The sequence below is a fragment of the Canis lupus genome, chromosome 30, assembly GCF_011100685.1.
Source record: "Canis lupus familiaris isolate Mischka breed German Shepherd chromosome 30, alternate assembly UU_Cfam_GSD_1.0, whole genome shotgun sequence".
NCBI lineage: Eukaryota > Metazoa > Chordata > Mammalia > Carnivora > Canidae > Canis > Canis lupus.
In genome coordinates, this window is record NC_049251.1 from 30,410,464 (window position 1) to 30,425,758 (window position 15,295).

Here is a 15,295-nt window from a genome sequence, read left to right on the forward strand (position 1 = left end):
GATAGTGCTGGTAGGGATTGGTCTGAGACCAGCAACCCCGGGAGGGAAGGACCCAGAGGTCCCATGATACAGAAGTACAGCATCCATGTGCCAAGCCCAGATGGAGGGAGAGAGCTACTGCCTTGAGGGTGCTGCACAGCACACCAGGCCTGCCTAATGCACCCAGCAACCCTTGGAAGGAAGGAGAGCAACAGCCATTTTTCCAATTTTATAGACAAGGAGACCCAGGTTGAGAGGTCAAGTGACTTGCCTAAAGCCACAGAGCAAAGAAGTGAGAGGGCCTCTTCCTAAGCCCTGCTTTCCAGGCTTTCCTAGTCTCCCTTCCCTGCAGTCCTATTTCAAGGCTTCCAAGTGGCTGCCTTTGAAGTATTCAGGATCCTCTCCACGTAGGTGGTAGGGGGAAGGCTCAGCCCCTGAGGGCTGGAGCTTTGCCCTCTCTCTGGTCTCAGTTGCCCAAGCTGTTCATGGGATCCTTGGCCGCACTGATCAGGATGGAAATGTTTGTGAATACAGGGGAGCAAGGATGGCCACCTCCCAGCTGCCCCCTTGTCTGCAGCTATCTCTGTGGACGGGACAATAACTGTTTGTATCACATCATGTTACTTTTTCTATCAACAAGAAGTTCCCCAAACTTTCTGAGATGCTGAGGGGGACAAGTCCAATAGCCCCATAGCCCCTCACACTAGCCTCTGGCAGCTGCTCTCAGAACCTGCTTGTCTGACCTATTCCATGTTTATCCTTTAAGAGGAGGAGTCAGCCGAGCTTCCTGAGGTCACAGTCACGCCAGCGCCTGCTCCAGATGCCAAGGGAGATCAAGAAGAGGATGCTGGTGGTCAGGTAGGCACAGGCCTCTTCTCAGGTGGAGAATCTAAGAGGTCCAGGGAAGGGCTTGCTGATCAAAAATCCTTCCTTTTTGAGGGTCTGAAACACTATTTGGGGTCCATTCCTCTGAGGCTCGCACGGGGCCAGTTAATTCACCCTTAATGGCTTAGTATGAGTGAGATAATACATATGAGAATGTGTTGCCAACCATCACACGCTGTAAGAACATGAGGAGTAGCTGTTAGGGGATCTGTCAGAAACTAGGGGGCAATGAGACCAGGCAGCTCTGAACGCAGCGGGGAGGGTTGCTGGATAAATGCCTTGGGACCCCCCTGAGGTTTGTCCACAGGGCTTCCAGAGTTCCATCGTCACCGTCTTTATGGCCACACAGCCTCTTCCACCACGCTCCAGCCAAACTGGGCTCCTTGTCTCCGCTTTCCTACCTCCAGGCCTTGGTCCTCCCACCTCAGGATACCTTTTCCCCTCCAGGCCACTGTAAATGCCTCCATTGCCATCAAGCTTCCCTGGCCCTCTATAGCCCCCATCTGATGAACGAATGCCCTTCGTACTTGGTCTCTGTCTCAGGGGTCTCTGTCTTAGCACTGCCTTCCCCAAACTCTATTTAGTAGCCTCTCTTAGTTCTCCTGCAGGTGGCGAGGTTCCGGCAGGCAGGATGCAGGTCTGAGTTGTCTGTCTCTCCCACGAGAAAAATGCAATGCCTGGCATACACAGCTGTGCTTAGTAAGGGTTGAGTAATGACAGTAAATAAGCATTTCGTTTACAAGTTCCATCCCTGTTTGTTTTTTTCTGCTTGACACCGAGAAACAGTCAATTATATCTCATCCCAAAGCCAGCAACTTTGGGTTTAGTGTCTAAACTTGATGGTATCATGAGTGTCCTGAGTAGACCCATTACAGCCAGCTTAAGTGAAAGAGATTAAGAGAATATGGAGGTATCTCCTGAAATCCAAGGGCAAGATCAGTCTCAGAGAGAACTGCACTTAGGCCTGAGCAGGCATCTGTGACTCCAGTGGCTTCTCACTCTTTCTCTTGCTTTCCCTCATGTCCCCTTCTCTGTGTGCAGGCTTTATCTCAGCTTCTCCTGGTAGCCTGACTTCATTTGCTTTCTTCTTATTGCTTTCTTCTTGGCACACGTAGCCCTAAACCACCATGCCGGGCCTCAGGTCCACAGGGGCATCAACCAATGACTGGCTCCCAGTCTCAGAAGAGACAGAATCTGTTCAAACCAGGTCACAGGTCAGGGATCCAGCCTTTGTCCAATCAGCTGTGGCAGGGAGTGGTGAGTTGCTTTGACTCCAACATGGAAAAAGAGAGCCACCCGTTCAGAGGGTGTTAGGGGTGACAGTTCTCAGAGAAAAGATGGCAGGTTGGGCAGACACTCCCATACTTATGGATTTAAATGACTTACTATCTTTTCCAGGAAGATTTCTCTCCTGATGGGGGTGGAGGAGGGAGGGCAGGAATTATTTCAGACTAAAATCTTCTTGTTGTTCATTTCCAATTCAAAGCACAGGCCTCATGAATATTAATATTTGATTACTACATCAGGGGTTTACAACTCTGGTTGCATATTAGAATAATTTGAGGAACTTTAAAAAATGCCCAGACCTCACCCTCAACTAATTAAATTAGAATATCTGGGGTGGGTCCTTGGGCATGAATGTTTTTAAAGCCTCCAGGTGATTCTAATATGCAGCAGGATTGAGAATCACTGAGCATCCTTTAGGGGTTGGCTGTGTCACAAAATTTGTTATAGGTGACATACTCCATGGGCACACAGCCCGAGTCATTTGCTCAACCGACTGGCTCAGCATGTTGCTATAGGTTAGTCGCGTGCCTAATCCGTGGACACTCAGAGTTAGTGGCTTTAGAGTGTATATGGAGTCAGTCCTTGGTTCCCAAACCCTCGTCTACAAGTGGATATATTAGGAGCACTTGTGAGCACATTAAGATAGACTCCTGGCTTCTAATTCACTTGACCCAGATGGGGCCAGGACATCTGTATTTCTTTTATTAATTTATTTTAAAAATCTGTATTCCTACTAAGGTCCCCAAGCTAGCAGCTTTGAGAACCAAAGATCTCTTTCATCTTTGGCATTTGCAAAGCAGGGTAGCTTGATGGTTAAGAGGCTGAGAGTTGGACTATCTGTATTACAAGGCCCAACTTTAATGCCTTGGGACCCCCCTTGGCACTTATTGTGCCAACTATGGGCAAGTTATTTAACTGCTCTGTAACCTAGTTTCTCCATCTATTAGATGGGTTCAATTCTATCTTTATCATAAATTAATTAACTCATGAAATGCACTAAGTGCTAGCTATTATTATTATTTAAGCCATTTAGCATGGTGCCTGGCACATAAAAACACTCCATAAGTAGGTATTATCATCATCATTTTATACATAAAAGGTAATATGACAACTTAGAAGTTTTAGTAGACTTAGCAATGTATCCACCAAAAGATATGCCATACTAGGCAACACTAATAGAAACAGGTATCTAAGAAAAGGAGGTGATAATCCTACTCTGTGTGGTGTTTTGTGTTGCTTTCAAAGCTTCCTCATGGGGTGTAATCTAACTAGAATAAGTTCACCAACATGGGGAGGAGGCTTCAGGGCATAGCATGGAAAGATGGAAAAATCTGGGAATCTCTGACCCATGGGGAAAAACGCAGTCTTGTGGAAGGGTGATTAGCTTTGTTCTGTGTGGCTCCAAAGAGTCAAACTATACATAGAGGGTAGAACCTTATTATGAATATGGACTTTAATCAGAGTTGTCAGGATGCAGAAGCCACCTGATGTGGTGAGTTTTTCATCCCTGAAAAATGATCAGATAAAGACAGGACAACCACCAGGTGGGAATGCTAGGAAGGGAATTTTGCTGAAGGATTGCACTAGTTTCCTCCACATACTCAGGTTTTTAGATTCTTTCCGAGAACAACAACAAAAATGGGGGAAAAACTGGAAAGGAAAACAAGCAGAGCAGTTATTACACACTAATCTATTGGCTTTGAATTGCAGGAAGGAGAGGTGGCTGGAGCTGAGAGCACAGGTGAAGTGATAGGTGAAGAGGTGGAAGCTCCTGGTGGAGGTGAAAATGGACAAGGTGGAGGTGAAACTCAACTGGAAGGTGAAGGTGAAATCAAAGCAGGAGAAGGAGAAGGTGAGCATGAAGATGAAATCAAAGCAGGAGAAGGAGAAGGTGAGCATGAAGATGAAATCAAAGCAGGAGAAGGAGAAGGTGAGCATGAAGATGAAATCAAAGCAGGAGAAGGAGAAGGTGAGCATGAAGATGAAATCAAAGCAGGAGAAGGAGAAGGTGAGCATGAAGATGAAATCAAAGCAGAAGCAGGAGAAGGTGAACCTGAAGGTGAAATTGAAGCGGGAGAAGGTGAACCTGAGGGTGAAATCGAAGAAGGAAAAGACGTTGCTGATTGTGACAGTGAAGGTGAACTCCAAGCAGAAGACGGTGAAATGAAAGTTGATGAGGATGAAAATGAAGAGCAGGAATTCAATGCTGAAAGTCAAGGTGAAGCCCAAGGTGATGAGAAAGGTAAAGATGGTGAAGGGGGAGGTAAAGAAGATGGCAGTGAAGATGAAGAGGAGGAAGAGGAGGAGGACGATGAGGAGGGTGAGGAGGAGGAGGACGAGGAAGAGGACGAGGAAGAAGAGGAGGCCAATGAGGAGCCTTTGTCCCTGGAGTGGCCCGAGACCAGGCAGAAGCAGGCCATCTACCTGTTCCTCCTGCCCATTGTGTTCCCGCTGTGGCTCACAGTGCCTGACGTCCGGAGGCTGGTGAGTTTGCCCAGCGGTGGCCCTGGGGGCGGGGGTCTGTGGAGTCTCTAGGCACTCCCACTCAAGAGGTGGGAGGACAGGACAACTCAGCTTGGCAGGGCTCAGCTACAGAGAGTATCTGGGACGCACCTTGCAGCTCCAGAAGGGACCATGCCCCGAGGGGACATCCCGGTGGACTTGGGAGGCCCTAAAATGTGCTTATTTCCATCACTATAAGCAGGTGAAGTAGTCCTTTAACCTCTATTGTCAGTTTCTTGATTTTAATATGGGAATGATGCCAAGCCCCCTGCTCCCCATATGTCACAGGGATATTCTGAAAGCCTAGGGGGAAAGTACTATTTCTACCCAGCATTCTCATTTATAGGAAAAGCTCTGATAATATACTCTACCCAAAGGCCATCCATACTCTATCTCGAGGTCCGGAGGTGGGTAGGGCCAGAGATGGGGTTGGGGGTGGTTGTAGAATCCACACCTAACACCTAGACCAGTGTGGTTCTAGGGAAAGCAAATAGCTGTCTTCAGTTTGATATCTGCTGAATGCCCTGCTGGTCGGACTCCCTTTAGGCCGCCAACCTCTTCCTACCCCAGCCATCTCAGGGTCCTCACTGGAGATCATGACCTCAGCAGACACGTCTCCAGACCCTTTCCATCACTTCCCTGGCAGATCCCATCACTGCTTCTGGGGCTCCCTCTGAAGGGCCAAAGACCTTTAGTCTCTGCAACTTCTTTCTCTTCCTTTTCACACTTGCAAACAGGAGTCTAGGAAGTTTTTTGTTGTCACCTTCCTGGGATCCATCGTGTGGATAGCCATGTTCTCATACCTGATGGTATGGTGGGCTCACCAGGTGAGTGAACAGTGGGAACTAAATCCTTCATCCGTGGGGCCCAAGGACACTTTTTTCCCCCTTCAGGGTGAATGTCCAGTACCCAGGTGGTGGTGAGGCTCAAGTGAATTTGTAGTTTCTGTATTGCTTGTAAAGGCTCACAAGTTGACTTTTTATTCCATTGAGTGTGGAATTTTCAAGTGTGGCTCTTGTCTTACAGTCATATTGCAGCCTGACACAGAAGGCCCTTCGCTGTCGGACCCAGCTGACTGTGTTGCTTATTAGCCTTATTCTGGGCTCTGTGATGCTTGCCCTTGTTCTCTCCACCTGGTGACACTATGCATACTCGTGAGAGCAGATTCAGTTTTGCCTCCTCTTGGGCATCTAGTCAGCCTTCCTCTGAGTTCCCCTGGCTTTTCTGTTCTACCTGGGGGTTTTGGGTATGAGCTTTTCCGCTTCACTAGCCTGGGAATAGGGTCACTGTTGTGCTCGTTCTTCTATCTCCAGCCTCTTAGTTCCTGGCACATAGCAGGCGTCTATGGTTCTGGAAATGGACACATGATATGGACAGATCTTTGGAGGAGTAGTTCTTTTGGAAAGGTGGAGATGGTTGTAGTTGGCATGACAGTGAGAGGTGGTATTAGAGATAGACTTGTGGTCCAATTTGGACAAGAACTCCATCATGCCCTGAAGCCTTGAGCAGGGGCCCTGCTCTTTCACTGGGTGGTCCATTTCTCCCAGGCTTAAAGGAGTGTGCTGAGCTTGGGGGGGAAAAGGTGTTGGGTTTGCACAAAATAGCATGTGGTTGGTGCTTTGGAGAGCCTCAGATGTCCCCCTTGACATTGCCATGGTTTCTCATCACTGTTACTTTTTTACCAGGTTGGTGAAACAGTAGGGATTTCTGAAGAGATTATGGGTTTGACGATCCTAGCAGCAGGCACATCCATTCCTGACCTCATCACCAGTGTGATTGTTGCGCGGAAAGGCCTGGGAGACATGGCTGTGTCAAGCTCTGTGGGCAGTAACATATTTGATATCACTGTGGGGTGAGTGGCAAAGTTGTTTCCCAAGGCATATTGAACATGACTGGAAAACACTGTGTTGGTTCCGTTCACTGGTTTTTCTGCTTCATTATTTATACATGGAATAAAAGGGCATTTACGTTATTAGTGTCTACAAGGCAGCAAAATATCCTCCCTTCATTCATCACAGCCAAATGGGATAATAGGACAAAAATGCTGCCTGAAAGGTAACTGAGTAGAATTTATAGATGAATTGAAAAACAAAGTCCATCAAATTCATTACCAAAAACAGTCAAATGCTCTGTTCACTGACCTCCACGGTGTACATGTGGGGTTAGAAGGAGCAATGACTCAATTTCGCTTCCTGATATTTCTGCCCTTTGCATTTGGACTCCTGCCAGCTTAGAGGCTCTAAAAGCATTTTGTCTAAACATGCAAATGCTGCATCTTCCTGTACCCATTCTCTTACTGCCTCCTCCCAACTGGTCCGAGCAGAACCTCTGGACTGTTTTCATTTCCATAGGCCTATCTCAGATTTGGATGGTGGCTTTGGTTTCTTTAATTTGAATTTGTGTATGTGTGTGTATGGAGGGGGGGAGGTGGAACACAGGAGAGCCCTCATCCATAAAGAATTTAAAGACATGTTAGCCTGAGATGGGATTTATCATAAAAATTGAGAGATTAAAGAGTCACACATCAACCCACTGAGATTCCTCATACACAGATCATGAATTATGAAGGGAAAAAACCCCACTTGGACTCAGAAAATTTCAGTCCTAATTTAGGGTCTTCTAGTTATTGTGAGTCCTTGGGCATGTAATTTCAATTTCCCTTAACTTTAGTTTCATCATCTGTGAAATGGGGCTGATATTTTCTCTTCTATTTGGTAGGCTTGTGTGTGTGTGTGTAAAAATGCTTTGTAAATTGTAAAATTCTGTTTATGTGTGTGGGATTATTATCATGTATATGGGATTGTTATGTTATAAATTAAGAATGTTCACATTATTTCTTCAATCTTGCAGCCTGCCTGTTCCTTGGTTGCTTTTCTCTCTCCTCAATGGATTACAGCCAGTTCCAGTCAGCAGCAATGGCTTGTTTTGTGCAATTGTTTTGCTTTTTCTCATGCTCTTGTTTGTGATCTCTTCAATTGCATCGTGCAAATGGAGAATGAACAAGATTTTGGGCTTCACGATGTTCCTCCTTTACTTTGTATTCTTGATAATCAGCGTGATGTTAGAAGATCGAATCATTTCCTGTCCTGTGTCTGTCTGAGTCAGAGTCACTGTTGCTCACAACGGACATGGATCAGGAAACCATGCCAGAAGCTACTGTACTTCTTGTTACATTAATTAAAGAATGAACATGGTCCAGGAGAGTGACCAGAGTGGCCAAGAGCCTCTGATAGGCATGTGATCTGGGACTGAACATTATCCTTGAAACCCCTGCAGCTCGTTATGGCTTAAGAATCTCACCTCCGGAGGGATGGCGTTCCTACCCCTGAGTGACGTCAGCAGCCATCATGTGGAGGCCAGGAGAAGGACCTATGGAGTCAGAGGGTTTTCTGAATGAGCGCTAACTTGGGGGTGAGGGCTGGGATGCTTACAATAGCAGTAAGACAAGTTCCCATGCTCGCAGTTCCCTGATCATTCCTGAAGGGCTGCCGATCCAAAGATGCAGATGTGGTCTATACCCCCTTCCCTGGCCCAAGAACATGCTGCAATTTGCTGTCCCCTCTTTTTCTGTTTAAAACAGGAGGTTTTATCAGGTTTGTAAACATTACAGGTCCAGTTATCTGTGGGTTTAAGGAGCTAAGACTAGAAAAAAAAAGTATAACAGGAATCAATTATCATTACACACTGTAGTCCAGACAAATGTGTACCAATATTTTATAGTTTAAAAGGACTACCTTAGCTCTTATAGCTGCATTTCTGAAAACTGAAATTAAAAAAGTAGCCCCAGAAATTAAAACTTATAATCGCCCTTGAATTGGAAGTGAAGGAGATATTAGGGAAGGAAATAAGGTCTATTTAAACATATGTACTTACTAGAAAATCCAAGTTAGTGTTGTCTCCATCAAGCTGTCACCGTAAGGGATTAAACAGTCATACAAAGCTGCCCTGGCTTCTCCAGCATCTTCTCACCTAACAGTGACAGCTGCTACTAGTAAGAAAAGGAGTAATTTTAAAAAGAATCCAAAATCAGTAGCACTAAATCTGGTTTATAAAGTAAGAGATCCAGTGGGGTAATGATATTTTTGTGTGTCAACCTAGAAAGGATTATAAAGCAAGAAGACTGATTTCCTGTGTGGCTTAGAAGTGGATCTCCAGGAAGTTACAAAGGAGAAATTCCAAATTCTTTTTTTTTTTAAATATATTTTATTTATTCATGAGAAACACACAGAGAGAGGCAGAAGGAGGGGCAGGCTCCATGCAGGGAGCCCGATGTGGGACTCGATCCCGGGACCTTGGGATCACACCCTGAGCCAAAGGCAGATGCTCAACCACTGAGCCACTCAGGCATCCTGAAATTCCAAAAATTCTTAACATGATGACAACATGGTGAGAAAGAGTATCACTGCTTCCAATAGCTAGTGTAAAAGACTACTGTGTTTTAAAAAATTGTGTGGTTATTTAAATATTATATATGCAATTTGAAGTGCTTGTATATTAAATACCACAGCTTGCTGCTCATACTAGCATTGAGTTTAGGGACATATTAGAAATGAAATAGTGCTATGTCTGGTTTCAGAGCAAAAGGAGCTCAGGTGACTATAGATTATGATGGTGAATATGGCTTTAATTACAAACACGAGAAGACTCATTGAAGACTAGATAGCAGGACAGATGTGATGTAAAAAAAGTCAAATCAAACATTTTGGTGTTGAAGGGCTATGTTCGAAATACTTTAGTCCATAATCCATCTCTTATGATGGGCTGATTAATTAATGATCTCCCTGCCCCAGGATTCACATTCTTTGGAAATGACTTTTATTAAATTTCAATAAATTGTGAGTCCCAATGGTATTTTATTTTCCAAACATGGATGAGTTCATCTACACCTTTAGGTCACTTGGTCAGAATGCTCAAGAAAACTACGGATCACGTTCACATTCCATATTCTTAGTTATCCTCATTGCTGCTGCTGTGTTACCTGGTCTCCATATGGCATGGTCCAAGAACAGGAGGAGGGAATGAGACAGAAGGGAGTTTGGCCCCAATGCCAAACTCTGGGCTTCTGCAGCCAATTCCATCTAGCCTCAGGGACGTTGCCTGATAGCCTGGGATCTGAGGCTTTTCCCCAGAATGACTGATGAGGAGTACTGGACAGTGAAACATTTTGTCACAAGAAAGTGCTGGACAGCCATTTCATGATTAAGGTCAACTCTAAGGATCTAACATCCTACCTATTCCCATCAGTTTGCTGGATGTCTGGTATTTTGCTTTCCTTAGAGAGGAAGGTCTGATCACTTAACACTGTTACAGAAAGAGTCAAGTGAAATGAAAGCTGGGTCTTGATGGATGAGTAAGAAGTCACTGGGGTGGGAGGGAGAAAGGAGGCTTCAGGGAGATGGAAAACTATGTAACTTTTGTTACATATGTAACAAATTTGTTATGCTTGGAAATGAAATTTTTTTGTTATATGTTTATAAATCTATAACTTATTAAAATTGTGCTGTTGTAGGGTGAAGAATCATCTAAAAATGTCAAGATAATGGTGAGATGGTTCTCTCATTTGATAAGTGAAGTGACCTATCTAGTCACATGGGACAAATGCTGGGTCACTCATTCAGCCTAGGATGCCTGAACTGTCCCGCTGGATATCTCAGTTGGTGGACAGTGGCTGCACAAATGATGGTTTCATCCCTCCCGCAGTCGTATTTTCCTTGATGATCCTGGTAATGGATTTGGGCCAAATTTCTAAAAATGTGAACGTCTTCCTGATTTAATGGGTTAAGGTTCTTCTATATAGAACTGGAAAAAAAAAAAAAAAGATTCCTTCCAAATTTTTGAAAAGTGATGTTCTGTTTAAATGTTTACATGGTTAAATGGTTGCTTCCGTCAATAGATCTAAAAATATTTTTATCAAAATTATAGGCTTGGCCTTTTATGACACTGTCTATAACATCATTACCTTTATTTAAATATTGAATACCTAAGGGAGCAGGAACTGGAATGTAGTATTGAGGGCACAGACTGGTAGATACATTTGAAGAACAGGCTGGCCTTCCTTGACAAAGAATACCCTTGGGATCCTTTTTTGTGGGAGAGTCTCCTCCCAATCCTCCAAGTGCAATATGTTTTGGGACTGGCCGTTATGGAAGGTGCAGAGAGGACTTATGATCAGGGCTGTCTCTACCGGGGGGTGGGGGGTGGGGGGTGGCGGTGGGGAATAGGGGTCACTAGAGCCGACCAGGACACCCCGGCCTAAGGCTGCCTTCATAGCCTAAGGCCCGTCTTTGGTCTTCAGGCCCTTCAGTGTGATAAGCAGGCAAAACCTGAAAAATTTCCTTTACAGAAAATTCTGTCAGTTGCTCCAGGGGTTTTATCACAGGACAACGTCTGAAAAAAATCTATACAGACAAAAAGAGGGAGCCATGCAAATGACAGCAACTGTAGAAAGGCCATAGAGACTTCATCAGTAGAGTCTGCTACCATCTTGGAGAATAAGCACATGCACACAGGCTTTTTGTGTAAGAGACAAATTCTTATATTAATTTGTGCCTGCTAATTTTTGTAAACAAAAATAATTCAGCCAGAAGATGTACTTGCTTTGAAGCCAGAGGAAGAGGCCAGTATAAAGGGATAAGAAGAGAATACGTCTGAGAATATTAAGGTAAACTGGTATGCAGCTGCCAGTGAATGCAATTCTGAAAGAAAACTTAGTCTCAAACAGGAAGGGCAAAGCAGGCTAGCTCTAGCGCCCAAGGGGACCCAGGGCTCTCCTAAAGAGGCAGCCCGTCCTTTCCCTTTCTGCTTTGAAATGAAGTGCCTAATAGCAGCTTTTAAGTTCTAGTAGGAAAAATCAAAATAAAACCGAGCCATCTCACATTACCATACAAACTGGTATCTTCTAACCATATGCTTACAACAGTATTTAGAAATACAATATAACCGCCTTCTCTGTACATACACCAGGCTAACACTTGCGAGTTGCATTAAAGTATCATAGTAATTACCAGCATAAAGTAAAATAAGTATTTATCACCTAAAATGCTGAACCAACATTTTCTGGGGCCATATACAAAAATGTAAAAACATATAAGAAAAACTTAAATAAAATAAACTGGTAGTTTTAGAGTTTTAAAGCACCCTTGTCCCCCCAAAATACCAGGGAATGGAAAAGACAAAAAATCAGAATATGAATAGACTGCATAATTCCCCCATCTGGCAGTAGGAGGAAAAGCTGAATATTAAAATACAAAATACAAATGTATGACATTCAAAACACCATGGGAGGAAGTAGTAAACAAGTTATACCAGGACACAGCATGGTTTATTTTCAACTGTTAAATGTATAAACAAAACTAAGAGTAAGAAAACAAGAGACACATAATGTAGCAAAAATGTATTTCTCTCCAACACAATTGGCCATGATTCTTCAAAATGTATCCTCAACAGAGAGAAAATTGAAGAAAAGTTTGTATAGAATTATTTTAAAGGATGATCTAGATGTTAATTTTCTTTCGAGCAGGGCTTACCACTTTCTATTCATGTTTTCGGTTTTATTTTTAAACACTAAATTTGTACAAATAATATTCCCTGGGGATTTAAAGTAGGGGAAATAAAACCCAACCAAAAGCAGAAACAAAACTTTGTATGTGTGTGAGGGAGGAGATAAAAATTAAACTCACTTTTCCATATGAGTTTGAACCATAAAGAATAGGCTTTACCTCACTTTTCTTGGTCAGATATTTGAAATCAAACAACTATAATTCTTACATATATTTTGTGTTAAACACAAGCAGTGAAAGCTGTTCTTATAAGGGAAGAAAACACACAACAACAAAAAAACCAAAATAGAACCCCAGAACCCTATTTGGAAGGATATTTGTTGCCAATGCCAAAGTCTCATTTGACAATTTTCAAGTGATTTAGGGAACAAAAGACTCCATTAGACTGTGAAACTTGGATATGAATTATAAAGGAGAAGACTGGAGTTGTATTTACAAAGGAAAGGCATATATATGTGCATAGCACCAGATTTTTCAAGTAAGCAAGTTCAGCTCCAAACTAATTCAAACCAAAATTTCACATTTGTAAACTCTCCCCATTACTTCCCCAGGTAGAAAGCTGTGAAATGTGTCAGCTTGATGCTATTCACTAATGGTGTGAACTTAAAAGGTAGTTTTTCTGTAGCTAAATTGATTCGAAGTCTCAGATATCCCCAGTACAAGTGTCCTGGACTCTACTGGCTTTACACACCAAATTTGGAACCATCCCTTTCCTTCTTCTTTGAAATTGTCTAGAGAATTCATTCATGACAATGTGTGTAACCATGCACACACACATATTGACAATCTATAATTCTAATAGTCAAAGAATACTTTTTATCAGAAATTACCCAAAGAAAACTAAGTTTTGAAATAAGGGGACTAAAAATATTTTTTTTAGAGTCTCTTTAATACTCTTGGTACTTAAACATTCAATTTATTGTCTGATTTCTGGATATTTCTGGGTTTTAGATTCCATACACTTCAGATTCTGAAGGCTTACTGAAAAAGCCATGTTCCTCAATATGGGAAATTCTATCTGGCTGTACTTTGAGAGTTATAATTTTTCTACTTTTGAAAAAATATTTTGAATATTTATATATATGTATATATATTATATATATATAATAACAATACTCTGGTAGGTCATATTCCAGATAAATATGACATAACCTGCATCATACCCAATATTTTAGATATTAAAATAAGGGTAAAATTTGGAATAAGTTGTTTGACATATTTTCCAAAGTAAATGTTCATGTAGAATATTAAAATTTAAATTGATATTTGGCTTTGTAAGCTATCCCTGTGTACTGTATGCATCTGTTAGTGATAGAGAAAATTTTCAAATCGTAGTATATTGAACCTGATTTTGCAGAAGCAGACTTGGAACCTCTCCAGCTCTCCTCCCACAAGGCTCAATGAGTCAGTCTGGGCAGTGCACACCTTTGCTTTCATTCATTCACTGCAGTCAGGATCAGTGGTACTAACATGCAATCCTAGCACAACACTGACACTAGCACTGACATTTGAATCATTCCCCCAAGTAATAAAAAATATATATATAGAGATTGATAGATATACATATAGAGATCTGCAGCTGAACTAATTACTTCAAATAGCAGCAGACAAGGAAAATAAGCACTTAACTGCTTGCTTCATAAGTTTAAGTTCATTTTGTTTGTTATATTGTTTAAAAATTAAAAAAATATCAACTTACTATAAACAATTTAAAATATGTATAATACAACTTCATGGTCAAAACATTTGAATAGTCTATGAAAACAGGAAATACTTTGATCTTACATTTGTTTAAGTTCCATACACGATTTTTCAGTGTGTCTCTTCCAAGAGAAACCATGAAACTACTGTCTTATTTTGAGAAGTAATTTTGTTCAGGGATTTCCTTGTCACAAAAATACTTAATTACTTGTTATGGAAGAAGTAAAGAAAAAAAAAAAGAAACGGGAAACAAAATGGCTCTTTCCTCACTTGTCACTCTTCTCTTTTGAAAACATTCTGTACATACACTATCTGGACTTTTGAACCATTTACAAATGCATTTTCAAAAATTGAAGAAAAAGAGTTTAGGGTCTTTAAGTGTTATTTTATACATGGACTATATAATACATATTGAAAATATACACACACGTGCGTATTTTAAAGATAAGGTTCTCCAAAGGTTTTTCGACATTCCATCACCCCTGTACTTGGTGGTCTATCACAGTTGTGTGTACTCTTGACTTGACTAGGTGTGAGACGATCGTATGCCATCTTGTATTCTTTATCAAATGCATCTGCAAAAGTTCATAAGGAAAGAAGGGCATTCAGCAATTTATACTCGATATTAACAACAATCAAGTTTTTGTAATATTACAGAACTATAAAATCAGAGGCCAAGAAACAATCTCTAGGTCGTTTCTGCCAACTAAATGACTACAGGAGTTCAGAGCTCAAACAGGGACCTTAAAATCCTTAGCATTTTATTTATTAGGATTTTATTCATTTATTTATTCATGGCAGACAGAGAGACAGAGAGGAAGAGACTCAGGCAGAGGGAGAAGCACGCTCCACGCAGGGAGCCCGATGTGGACCTCGATCCTGGGACTCTGGGATGATGCCCTGAGTCGAAGGCAGACACCCAACCACTGAGCCACCTGGAGTCCCAATCCTTAGCATTTTAGAGCTAGATTATAAAGACCATTGAAATTTAAAGTTGTAAGATATCTTCTTTTTAAGAGTCTTTTTTCCCAAGTTTTAAAGTTGTGGTAAAATACATATAAAAATTATCATCCTACCCAATTTTATAGTTCGTTGGCATTACAGACCATCACCACCATCCATAACTCCTTTCCTCATACAAAACTGAAATCCTATACCCATTAAACAATAATTCTCCATTCTACCCTCCACCATCAACCACCATTCTATTTCTGACTCTGTGATTTTAACTATTAAGTGCCTCTTAAGTGGAATCCTACAGTATTTGTCTTTTTGTGATTAGCTTATTTCACTTAACCTAATGTCCTTAAGGTTCATCCATGTTGTAGTATATGCCAGAAGTTCCTTCTTTTTTAAGGCTGAATAATATTTCACTGTATGTA

General features: G+C 42.0%; 2 protein-coding genes across 10 annotated transcripts in view; one reads left to right on the forward strand and one right to left on the reverse strand.

The window, feature by feature from the left end:
* The window catches only part of SLC24A1 (solute carrier family 24 member 1), a 29,096-nt gene extending 19,587 nt beyond the window's left edge, over positions 1–9,509 (forward strand). For 2 of the 3 annotated variants that reach the window (XM_038580757.1, XM_038580756.1), the window contains exons 5-10: positions 746–837; positions 3,862–4,081; positions 4,289–4,635; positions 5,391–5,480; positions 6,339–6,505; positions 7,504–9,509. In XM_038580757.1, coding sequence (XP_038436685.1) covers positions 746–837; positions 3,862–4,081; positions 4,289–4,635; positions 5,391–5,480; positions 6,339–6,505; positions 7,504–7,753 — 1,166 coding nt within the window. In that variant the 3' untranslated portion in view covers positions 7,754–9,509. The remainder of the gene's footprint in view (positions 1–745; positions 838–3,861; positions 4,082–4,288; positions 4,636–5,390; positions 5,481–6,338; positions 6,506–7,503) is intronic. The other variant, XM_038580758.1, reaches the window with a different exon arrangement.
* Positions 9,510–11,955: 2,446 nt separating this feature from the next.
* The window catches only part of DENND4A (DENN domain containing 4A), a 139,243-nt gene continuing 135,903 nt past the window's right edge, over positions 11,956–15,295 (reverse strand). For 6 of the 7 annotated variants that reach the window (XM_038580750.1, XM_038580751.1, XM_038580749.1 and 3 more), the window contains one exon: positions 11,956–14,488. In XM_038580750.1, coding sequence (XP_038436678.1) covers positions 14,352–14,488 — 137 coding nt within the window. In that variant the 3' untranslated portion in view covers positions 11,956–14,351. The remainder of the gene's footprint in view (positions 14,489–15,295) is intronic. The other variant, XM_038580754.1, reaches the window with a different exon arrangement.